General features: G+C 28.9%; 1 protein-coding gene across 1 annotated transcript; it reads left to right on the top strand.

Moving 5' to 3' along the window:
- The first annotated feature begins 6,073 nt into the window (after nucleotides 1–6,073).
- Nucleotides 6,074–11,810, top strand: LOC129314107 (DNA-directed RNA polymerase V subunit 5C-like). The gene is made up of 4 exons (XM_054957478.1): nucleotides 6,074–6,393; nucleotides 8,725–8,857; nucleotides 9,110–9,223; nucleotides 11,640–11,810. Exons 1-4 carry the CDS (start codon nucleotides 6,074–6,076, stop codon nucleotides 11,808–11,810), a joined length of 738 nt encoding a protein of 245 aa, XP_054813453.1.
- The last annotated feature ends 776 nt before the right edge of the window (nucleotides 11,811–12,586 follow it).

Here is a 12,586-nt window from a genome sequence, read left to right as displayed (position 1 = left end):
ACCAGATACTTAAAAAATATATGTCAAAATTAATTATGGATCTAAAAAATGATTTGTAAAATAGTTCATATGCTTTTTAAATGTAATTTTTAAAAATTATAATTAAAAAGCAGGTAAAATTAGCTTTTGAGATAACTATAATTTTAAGTTCATAATTGATTTTGGCATATATAAAAAAAAAAAGCACTTTCTTATTTAGCCGAAGAGGGGAAACCACTAAAAATCTTGTGCCAAAAAAAAAAACAAATATCCAAGAACACCTTTCAAATTTAAATTGTGGCAAGAAATTTAAATACCTTAATCCTTGGCCTGGATATTAAAAAAATGGGAGGAAAGAAACTCTTAAAAATAATAAAAAGTTTTATTATTTTTAAAAATCTGTCTTTCTAATTTTTAATTCTCTTTATTTTCTTTTCGTTTTTTCCTTCCATGAAAATCAGGCCAAAGTTCCACTCATTTGTCAACAACTTACCTGCGCCCATTTAATGCACAGAATGTGTGTTGCAAAATTTACAAAATACAAGATAAAATAGCGTAAAAAAGCTTCACCCTTTTCATTCGGTTTTGCTCTTCCCAATGCTCTCCATATCTTCTATACCTTTTCAATTTTCATTTGTTGGTTTGGCATCTCTTTCTGTTCATGTTTTTAACTCTTTTTTATTTTTTTCTATTTAAATATTGCACTAATAATTTTTTAATTATTTTTTTCTTTGTTAGATGGATCGATTAATCCTCTTATCAAAAGAGGAAAATTTGACAACAAAACTTCCTCCATTTCATCTTCTCATCTGTTGAAAAATTATTGAACCAAAATTTTTATAAATACAAATGTATTGAGAAATAAATAAAAATACAAAATTTAAATTTTTTCAGAAAAATCAAACTATAATGGCAGTTCAAAAAAAATATAAAAATCATTGTGATATTACAAAATCACCCATTCTTATTGTTTTTTCCGTTTCAAAATTTCAATTTGGTAGAGATTTGTAATGATGACAAATTTTAAAATTCTATCACTGATGCTAGTGAAGGTGCAAAACTTGCCAAATTTATCCTGCCAAAATCTTGGTAGCAAAACTTGGTAGTGAGAAGACACCCCCAACCATTAGTAGTAGCAAGTTTGAGTTTGACTAAATAGTAAATACATGGTGGCTTTTTGCAACTGCTACTAAGGGCCCATTTGGGATGATTAAAATGAAAGAATGGATATAAAAATGAAATTGGGAAAACACTCCACTTTTGCCCCTCCCACTTTCATTCAGTCACAATGCCTACCAACCTTTGTGCAAATTCTCACTGTCCTCCTCACCCACATAGCTCATGTCAAGAAAAAAATAATAGACAGTAAAGATAACAATTATATCAGGGAAGTCACATGGCTTCATGTTAAAGATTTACCATCTTCCCTTGCAACAAATGGATACTGCACAACTAAAATAAGATTGTCAGGACCCTTCTTCAGCTGATACGTGTTCCATGAAACCATGGCAGTATCACCATACAAGATACACTGAATCGTGTTACCACTGCATGAACAGAACGAATAATAATAATAATAATAATAATAATAATAATAATAATAATAATAAACACTTGTATACAGGTGAATGAGAACAAAATGAATTTGGGTTATCCTTTAACAACACAGATATGACATAGCACATAACTGGCTATCAGCAACAATGAAAGAGATCTTTCGAGTAATGAACCCATCAAGATTAAACTACTCGTAGAGGACGTCACCTTTCAGGAAACCCAAAACATCTGATGAGAAATTGAATGAAAAACTCAAATTAGAAATGGTTATGTTTAATTTATTTTCTCCAACGGGACTGAGATGAATGACAATAAACACGCACCTCGAACGCGAACCTCCGGCCACCATTCACGTCTAACCATGAAGACAGATCTTATCTTAAATAGATAGTTCAACATACGACACGGATAGTCATGAATACAATTATTGGCATGTAACTGGATATGAAACCTTGGATGGATAGCAAAATCACCTTCAACAACCTTAAATCTGTGAATGAAGTAAGACCTCCTTTCAAGTAAACGGTTAAAGAAACGTTCAATAAGGTTATCACCTGTTATTGAAATTATCATGCGAGACCACTGAAAAAGAGGTTCAAAGAAAGCCGATAAGATCAGATAAAGACAGGTTAGTCATAAGAAATGGTTAAAAATTGCATGTAAATATATCACACTTACAGCTGTGTCAAATACAATAATCTCAAATGAGGTGATCTTCTTTGGCCAACCGGATGCAATATCATGGAGATCTACACCAGTTCTAGGATATACTCTATCAACCCTCACAAGGATCGCTGATTCAGGTTTGGATGGCTCAAGAGAATCAAGCATTTCAAAGTTGGCATCATCGCGTTGGATAGAAAATGATGCATGAAAACGTCAATAAGACAGTACTGTTAGATAGAGAACGATCTCCTACAAAACTAGGTTATCCAGATAAGAATACATATAGAAAACGATACTACTTCACATGAACAACAGGTACCATGAAATATAACCCAAAATATAAAATAAATGATAAGGGCAAACCAGCATAACATGCGCCAAACGGAGGACGAAGAAGAAAACGGATAAGAAGGAATGGAGAACGATGGCAAATTTAAAGTGAAGAGGAAGTGCATGGCATTAAAAGAGAGAGTGACATATCACATTAACCCATGCACGAAGCCGGAAAGCAAGCCATATTATATCTCAAGCCATCACACCTAAAACGGCTCTGTGAACAATGATCTGTGTCTGTGGCCGAGGCATCGTCCCTCGGCTTGGTGGAACTACTTTATAAAATATATTGATTCTCATTGTCCTCCTCACCCACAAATGAGCTTCTCATCTCCATCGCCAGCATTTCACACTCTAGATTAAATTAATTTTTAATTTTAGTTTTAAAAGTTGGGACACTTGAATTAATCTTAAATATCTTTGGAATATCCAAAATCCTAATTAATTCTAGTTCAACAATTCCTTGTTAAAATCATATTAAAAGCATTAAATTCAAATCCCATCTAACCACTTAGATTTTTTAAGTACATTCTTATCTTAGGTAGAGACAAATTAGTTATAGTTAATCCTAAGTATTCAATTCTAATGGTCCAAATAGAAATTTCTTTTTCAAGTTCAATCTATATGTTTTCCCATATTATGATTTAATGGTGGACAATCATTAGGCAATAACACAAAAAAAATGGAATTAAAACATAAAATATCCATTAATAATCACAAAGTAATCAATAAATCAAGATACAATTAAAACAAATAAGTTCATAACACTTTAGAGTAACAAAGTTTAGCTGCATAGCTAAATAAAATATCAAAATAGCATAAAATGGTTCAAATTTAGACACATAAGAGACAAAAGGAAAAAATTAATGGAAAATTCAATGAAGACATGAATGGTGATAAATTCTCTTCCTCCCAAGTTTCAAAATCATCTCAAAATCTCCAAAATCGTCTCAAGAACTTTAGAGAATGTCTAAAATGAAGTTTGCTTCCCAAAAAAAAAAAAATCCTTCTCTCTTTTATCTAACTGAAAAATGGAGTTGTACATTTAGACAGTAAAAATTGCCATGGCAGGTTCCTATTTTGGTGTTTGTATGAGAGGTCTACGGCAGGAATTTCACGTGGCAACTAGGTGATGACATGTCATGACATCCTTTTCTTTGTAATTGTTCTTCACTTTTGACATCCTTTTATACTCATCCAAATGCAATCTCAAGGTCATCTAAAATAATACAAACAAAATAAGCAATTAACGACACACAAAAAGAAAAAAACAAAATTAAATAATAAACCAAATTATGGAATACAGGACCAAAACTAAGAAAAAATAATAAAATAACTCTTTAAATTCATCTACAAATAATTTTTAAAACACCAAAATATAAAGAGTTATTAAAGGAGTTAGTTCCTCACAACCTGACTAATCAGGTTTGAATCCTCATTACGAAAGATACTTTTTCTATTTAAAGATGTAAGACATTTTTAATTGAATATTACCCTTCAATAAAGCAGTTACCTACTTTTGAATTAATTATATTTTTTCATATTTACCTCTATTAAACAACCTACAATAAATATAAAGTCATTATCAATAGGGGTACTTTTAGAAAAATAATAATTATATCTTGAAAGACTAAAAATACCTTACATTTTTTAACATCTAACTCCTCAAAAAATACCTTACATTTTTAAATAGAAGGAGTAACATTTAGCACCTGATCATTGTCATATATTTAAAATTTGAAATATGTGCTTCACTTACAAGTAAAAATTTTTCTCCATACTAAAATTAAAATATAGGAAATTATTTTAATATTATGCCATTCATTAATTTATATTTAATAATTTTAAAATTGAATAATAATTATACAAATTTAGAATAACTTTATTAAAATCTTACCTTTTTAATAATTACACATTTAAAGATAATTATAATAAAGGGCATCTTCAAATCAATTTTTTAGGGAAAAAAATTCCAAACAAAAATCACAAATCATAATCACTTAAAATTAAACTTACTATTTTTTTAGTAGGAATTGAAATTATATATTAAAACAACTCAAACTAGAGTACAAAAAAGGAAAAATGATAATTAGAGACTTTCTAAGAACATTAATAACAAATACAAAACATGCACTATTAAAATTTTAATAACAAACTATAGTCTTTATTTGCAATTAAAAAAAACAAAAAGTCAGTTTGAAAATTAACAAAATACACTTAGAATTATTCATAATATTAATTAAAAATTTATGAGAGTCAAAAGTAAATTTTAATTTTGTGGTGCTAATATACAAATGAATCACTTAAAAAATTATAAAATATACTTGAAATTATTTGTTATATTAGTTGAAGATTTACCAGAGTTAATTGTGAATTATAAGTCAATCACTTATAATTTTTTTCTATTAATATATAGACAAATTGCTTGAAAAATCTACAAAACATACTTAGAATTATGTGTGATATTAATTGAAAATTTATGAAAGTTAATTATAAATTACAAGCTAATCGCTTATAATTTTTTGCTATTCCTTCATAAATCAACAAAAAATACCTAAGAATCTTTGTAGTGTTAATTAAAAATTTACAAAATTTTATTGTAAATCTCAAGTTAATCAGCAAAAGATAATTTATTATAAGAAAGGATCATGATCTATTATTAGGATTCAATAATTTAGGGTCTATAAAAGTCATTAATATTTTACAAGGTCCCTAATTTTCATTTTCACAATAAAAACAGCCAGTTAAGGATCTCTTTCATCATTTTAGAAGAGGAGGGGATGATCAAAGATTAAGACATTACGGTTATCCAAAATTTTGAATTTATATTTTAATTAAAATATTTTTTTGAGGAAAAAATGGAATTAGAAATGCCATCATCTCCTTAACAGAATTCAAATTTAGTGCTCATTAAGTGATGAGCAATTAAAAATTTGGATAATCCAAATTTATCAACTTTATTTTTTATTTTTATTTTATTTATTAAAATAAAAAATATAAAATTTTAATAAATCTATCTTATCATCAATTTAGATAATGCATATTTGATTTGCATAATCTAATTTAATATCATTTTTTGATTTTTATAAATTAATTATTTAGATATACTTTAGATTTAATTTATTTAGAATACACTTGGACAGTCAATTTATAAAAATTTTAAAAAATTAATATTAAATTAGGCCATATAAATCAAATCTACATTTTTTAAATTAATGATAAGATAATTTTTTTATAATAAATATAAAATAAAATTTAAAAATACGGACCGTCCAGATGATGAACACCAAAGCTGGCCCCTTCCTTGACTTGACAATGACAAGTAAAATTTAAAACAAATTAATTTTTATAAAAAAAATTAAAAATAAATGATGAGACAAGTATCGTGCAGCAGAGAAACTCACGCGCACCAGACAGCACTGTCGGACTCGTCGCTTACTGAACCTTTCCATATTTCCTCCTTGCATTGCATGTACGAACCTGAAAGCTCGCTCACACCCTCACTGAGCACTCACAAAAGTTACCACAGCGAGCGATAATGGCAAGCTTCGACTATGAAAGCAACGACAACGGAAATGGCGCCTCCGCCACTGCAGCCGCAGCCGCAGCCGCAGCAGAAGGCGGCAGCAGAAACAAAAACCACTGCATCACTGATTTCGTTGACCAAGGGAGCGTGGAGAGCTCTAGGTACTACTGCGCTCATCGGACGGTGTGTAAAATTCTTGGAGGTCGTGATTATGATGTGCCTTACTCGAAGTCACGAGCTCTCTGTTCAATTTCCGTCGTGTTTTCGGCCAACAACCGAACATCTAAAGCCTCCGTGTCTGTGATCCTCTCCGCTCTGATCCATCGAGCAAGGTCAGTACTCAAATCAGTAACATATTAAGCATTGCTCTGTTTCGATTGCCGAAGAAAGCTATGCGGCTTTACTTTTTTTTTTTTTTTTCAATACAAAGAAATGCATACATATAACTTTTTCTCAACTTCAAAAAAGAATACCGTGGACTATAGTGTTTCGTAATGACATTTTGTTATTGTTTTCTCAACTTGAAATCGTGCATCGTGGTCTTTTTGGTTGGTGCGACTATGCCAGCTACGCATTGAGAAGTCTGAAATGAAATCTTCCTTAAAGAAGTTAATGAGAAATGGATAGGAAGATTTAAATTGTTGAAAGTGATAGTTGAGGACTTGAGGACCAGACACATTTTTGATTTCATATGTTAATGAAAGAGATTTGCATATGAATCAAAGTAATCACAATTTTCTGTTTCTTTTTTAATTTAACAACTGAACAATGTCTTTTCTATCGCTTGTCTGTTTTTGTTCTGTAATCATTTTTCTAAAGCTGAGGAATGCATAATTTTGTCTTCAGTCATCACAGAAGTGGTGGAATGTATAAATGAATAACTTGGAGCTATTCAGATATTGATAAAATTTGGCTTGTTTTGAAATTTGAGTGGTATTATTAGATGGTATCTTCTTATGTCTACGTCAATTCTGTCAATTACTATGTCATTCCTTTTGAATCATCAATGAACATGATGGCTTTAGTATAACTTTTAACCTTTCTTTTGTGGTCTTGAATTTTACATACGAATCTAGAAAAACCTTTCCCCTCTTCAAAGAAGCCTGACATGACACTTTGTCATATTGAAATGAATTTCCTACAATTTGTAGGGCATTTCATTATTTTGTGTAATTCATATCCTTTCAACCTTAAACATATTTCTCCATTTTGCATTTGGTGATGCAAATAATATTTTATAATAGGAGAAAGAATTAGCTTTGACAATATTGTTGCATATGTGGTAAAATAAGAATATGGAATATGGAATATATACATAAATAAAGTAATTTGTCATGAGTTCCACATAGAGAGCCTCACAAGTGAGGTGAAATTATAAGCTCAAAAAGTTTTCTCTCTTAAATATGGAATATATACTAATCTCTTTGGATAATCTCTCCCTTTAAATTTGATTTCCTCTTAAAAGTTTGAAGTGCTCTCTCACCTAAAGGCTGGCTTTTTGACATGGGTTCTTTTTTTGGGTTTATCCTCATGTAACAACTCAATTGATTATGTCTTTCACTCCTGTGTGGAATTTGTGTAAACAATTGAAAGACATATTTTGTCATCTAGACAAAATAAGAAATGCATAGATTATGACTAAGAATGTTGTAAAGTATGAACAAGAATTTGGTCACTTAACATATTAGAGAAAAAAATGATAAATGTCACTTGCATGTGATGCTGTTATCAAACCTCAAACTACCATGCATTTTAGCTGTTTTATTGAAGCACTTTTTTAATAATTTTTTTGGGTTAAAACTTTATTTGAATAATTCTAATTGCATACAATTAAGATGTCATGTTTTCTTTATATATTATCTATTCACAGTGGCTTAATACCTTCTTTGCAGGTATTGGTTATCTTTCTTGAAACCATTGATGTAAAAGTTGAAATTATTTGTCTTCTGTATGGCAAGATTATGAATGAAGAAAGATTGAGTCAAGTCATACTTGTTTTGCAAAGTAAAATGACCCCATATGCAAGAAAATAACTGCAAAATTGGCCCTTTAGCAGGGTCGACACTTTTAAAGTAAGTTACAAATTCCAAAGTATGCTGCCAATTATTTTCAAGGGTATTAGAATAATTTAGAAGCTATCAAGATTTCAGTGAATTTTAATTTAATAGTAAATCTCAATGTTGGTCTCGGTCAGAGAGGCTTCGTGCACTTCAATAATGAACATTTTGAGTTGGATGTTTTCTCTAGGGCTTCAAATAAGGGTGAGATAAAGGTCTTACTATTGGTTCAAAGGAGGCTAAAGTTTTTGGTGCTATGCTATTTCGGCTAGGTGTTATTTTAATCATGACCTTTTTTTTTTTGGAACATAAAGGAAGGCAGAGCCTTAAGAAGGATAAGGAAAAAGATTGACTCCTCGTAAAGGCTAATACATTTCTAATCATATTTATCATCATAATGTCTATGCATTGTGGGGGTGGTTCTCTAATGATCATCACTTTGGATGTATGTCGTTCATATGTTATGAGCTTTTTGCCCCCAGCCAATCAGCACGCCTATTTGCTAATCTATTGATGTACTCATAGGATATCTTCCAGTACACATGATTAATGCTTTAATTTTATCTCATTAGCCAAATTTTTGAACATTGGCTTTTATCTACTTAGGCGTACCTTCCGATCAGAAACTTTCCCCTTCCACCAGAGTTACCATTGGAATAGGCCTTTTGATGTCTTTAGAGAAGTTGGCTGTGTCTCAGTACTTTTGATCAATTTTTCCAAATTCACTTCAAAGGATTTGGTAATAAGAAGGATAGCAAAACTTTGTTACACTATGATGTTTATGAGGCTGGTGTTGTTTTCAAGGGAATTTCCACTTTTGATATGCATGGTTTGAGCAGCATTCATACACTAATTAATTAACATTTCAGGCCCTTGTGTTTATTAATTTATTTTAAGTTTTTTTTGTCTCAAATATTTCTTATCCTTGATATTTTATTCCTTCTGCTGCTCCTAATATAATAATTTTTTAAATAAATGATATTATTGACAGATCAATGACTTGCTGGCGAATATCTCAAAGCATATATGGCAACCTAAGTATGAGGTATTGACTACAGATGAGAAGTCAAAATTGCTTGAGAAGTACAAAATGGAAGCGAAGCAGGTATTGATTGTGTTTGTATTTATTTAATTGGCTGTCTAATAAGTATAATATACAATAAGTCAACTACTGTATTAATCTGCGAAATGTAGATACATAAGGTAGAAGCAAGAACGAGTATAAAAAGATTTAAAAACAGTTAACTCATATGCACTATAGTATCATTCATTCATTGAAGGAGGAGTCAAAGATTCAATGAATTCCATGTTTCATCATCTTGCTGCCATGCTTCAATTGTGATTATATGGCGTAGCGAACTCCAATTTGGTCACCATAAAGGCATCAATTAATTTGTGATGGATTTAGAAGAATTAATCAATGAGAGCAAAATTTACATTTAAAATAAATATTAAGATTTTTTTAAAATATAATATTTTTAATGTTTATTAAATTAAATTAAAGAAAAAATTTATAATAATAGAAAAAATTAATGTTTTTATAAAACCAAAATTTTTATAAATAATAGAAAATAATAATTTTATAATTTATTATTTATTAAATAAAATTTATCTACTTTTTTTATAGCATATAAAGTTTTTGAGATAATTTTTTTCATTTACACAATTAGAGAAAGTTATTTTTTTATTATTTTTTCCTCCATTTTAAAACTATTTTATTCAGGGAGAATGGCACTGAGAGTCTTAGAAAAAAAAAAAAAGCAGCAAGGATCCTGAATAATTGAAGTTTCATCTATACGCAAGTCTAGCTGCATAAATAAAATTTTAGTTTTTCAGAACCCTTGCCTTTTTTTTTTTCCCTCTACTAAAGACTCTCACCTACATTTTCTCTTTTTATTTAAGTTTATTATATATAGAAAAGTTTATGAATCAGATAAATTAACTTCAATTGTAATTGTATCTATATATAAGCTGCCATGCTTGCAAGGAATTGATGCGACGGCACGCTACTATAGGCTGGAAAAAGGACAGGTGGTGAAGATCATTCACATTGTTGGGTGTGTTGATTCCTTTATAACTTATCGTGTTATGGTTTAATATTTTTTTTCATTTGCATTATGCTATCGGAGACAATAATGAGAACCAGATTTAGGAGTCTAAACGTATAGGTATTACTATTTGCTAATTAAGTTCTGAGTTTCAAAATACAATCATCATATGGAATGATCCTTGTCACCTAACAATTTATTTACTTATCCACAATTTTAACAATATTAATATATTATCTTGTCTTATTTATAAGTCAATTCTAACTATATTGGTAGAATTGAGAAAATAAGAAATTTTTTTATTTGCTCTTATTAAATTTGTCATATTTAAAATACATTTTCTCTTATATGCAATGTTTTACAATATTTATAGAAAATTTTGTAAAGTAGAATTAAAAGAAAGTAATTAATATTTCATCTTTTTATACAAAATTAATTATAAATGTGACTATTAATTTTTTTTAAAAGGATAAATTATATATATTATTAAAAAATAGATATTATATACAGCTGAGTTTTGTAAACTAAACAATATTAGACTTGTTAATATGCACCAGGCATGTGAATATTTTTGTAACTTGAGCAAGAAAAACATTTAAATACTTGGAGGTTCTAAGTAAGGGTGCTCATATTTGTCTATAATTTGCTCTTTTGTTGATTAATTATTAAAGCAGATATTAACATTAGTTCTTTTTTCAATTTTATTTATAAAATTTAATCGTTTTCCAATGTAACAGTTTAGGTTTAAGTTGCTGTAGAAATGATAACAACCAAAATTTTTTAATTTAAAATTATATTTGATGTGACCAAAAAAAATTTCTAAGGCAAATATTGAAAGAATATGGAAAAATCTTTTAAATGATGCAGCACTCAAAACTAATAGTTTGATTAACAACAAACAAATCATTTCAAATTTAGTCCTCATGTGCATGCAAATTTAATTTGGAGGTCCTAATTCAAATTTTAGTTCAAGCAAAATGAACAAATCATTTTTAATTAATTATCTAATGGGAACAAAAAATAATAAAATAATCCATTTTGCATACCAAATAATGAAAAAACTGTTAAACAATTATCTTTATTTACAGATAAAAATAAAAGATTTGAGGTGCAACACATAAAAGTGTATTAAGAAAAATTAATTGATAAAATAATAATTTTTATTTATTTAATTTTTCTAATTAAAAATATGTTCTTAATTTTGAGTGAGACTAAAACACATTAAAACATGATATTTCAAATATAAAAAAAATTAAAGAAGCATACAAAATATTTTTTTTTTTTAAAAGCTAACCTTACATTGGAGAAGCTAAGGAAGGAATAAACTTTCTAATGAATTATATTTTTCAGTAAAAAAAATGACTAATAAATGCAAAATAGAGCAAACTACAAAAGACTAGCACTATTTATTCTGAATTCATTCACAAGTTGTTCAGTTCTAGTTTCATAATGATCAACATTCATACATTGCAGCTGGAATTTTTGGAAGACAGAGTCCTTACAACAATTTACAATCTCTTAAGTTCTCATTATAAGAGTTTTTCAAGTGTGACTCTTAATGATTCAGAGGATCTATTCTCTAACATCACAATGTTTAGTTTCTCAACATCAGTACAAGTAGCAAGAACAGGAAAGCCAGGCTAGGACCACAAAATTTGTTATAAATATAATCTTCAAAGTTTTCATTTTCAAGCAGCTTGAACATTAGCAGTTCAATATGAAAAATTTAGTACAACACCATGGAACTCAAAAGCCACGAATGAGAAATTTCATTTCAACAACATTACATAATTTCAAGTTTTTTAACTGAGTCTTTGAAATATTATTTTGGCTGATTTATGTATTTAAATTTTAAAAAATATTACTAAACAAATATGCTTGTATAGGTAAAAGGAAAATGTGCGTGCGCTTTAATTTGAATGAAAATTTTCTACTGAAGTAGAGAAAAAAGAAATTCCAACCCCCATATCTTAAACCAAATCATGTAGCAACATGTCCTATCACATATATTTACAATTAGCCACAAAAGCCCTGTATTTTACTTTCATAGTCTCTTTTAATTTCCAACAAATGAAAAGGAATGCATGTGCTCTACACACATTTACATACATGCGTATACAAGCATATATATGTAGATAGCTTTTTGATCCATTTATTACCAAATATTGGGCTCTATATTTAGATATTCTTGAAAAATTAAGATAAAAGCACTATGGTATTATCTTTATGATAAATCAAAAACAAATTCATTTAGTTATATCAGCATATGATAAATCAGATTCATGTGGAATGGTTGTTCAAAACCAAACAATCTGGTTAGTCGCAGCAACCTCAACCTAACCTTGGCTCTACATTGCATAAATATAAATAAAAAACAAACAAACAAACAAACAAAAAACAAAGGGAATAAACAAAAGGCA

This window comes from Prosopis cineraria, unplaced genomic scaffold (assembly GCF_029017545.1).
Source record: "Prosopis cineraria cultivar Desert tree isolate PC_DT_omini unplaced genomic scaffold, ASM2901754v1 PC6, whole genome shotgun sequence".
Classification (NCBI taxonomy): domain Eukaryota; kingdom Viridiplantae; phylum Streptophyta; class Magnoliopsida; order Fabales; family Fabaceae; genus Prosopis; species Prosopis cineraria.
The sequence above is the reverse complement of the archived record's forward strand: the minus strand, read 5'-3'. Positions and strand labels throughout refer to the sequence as shown.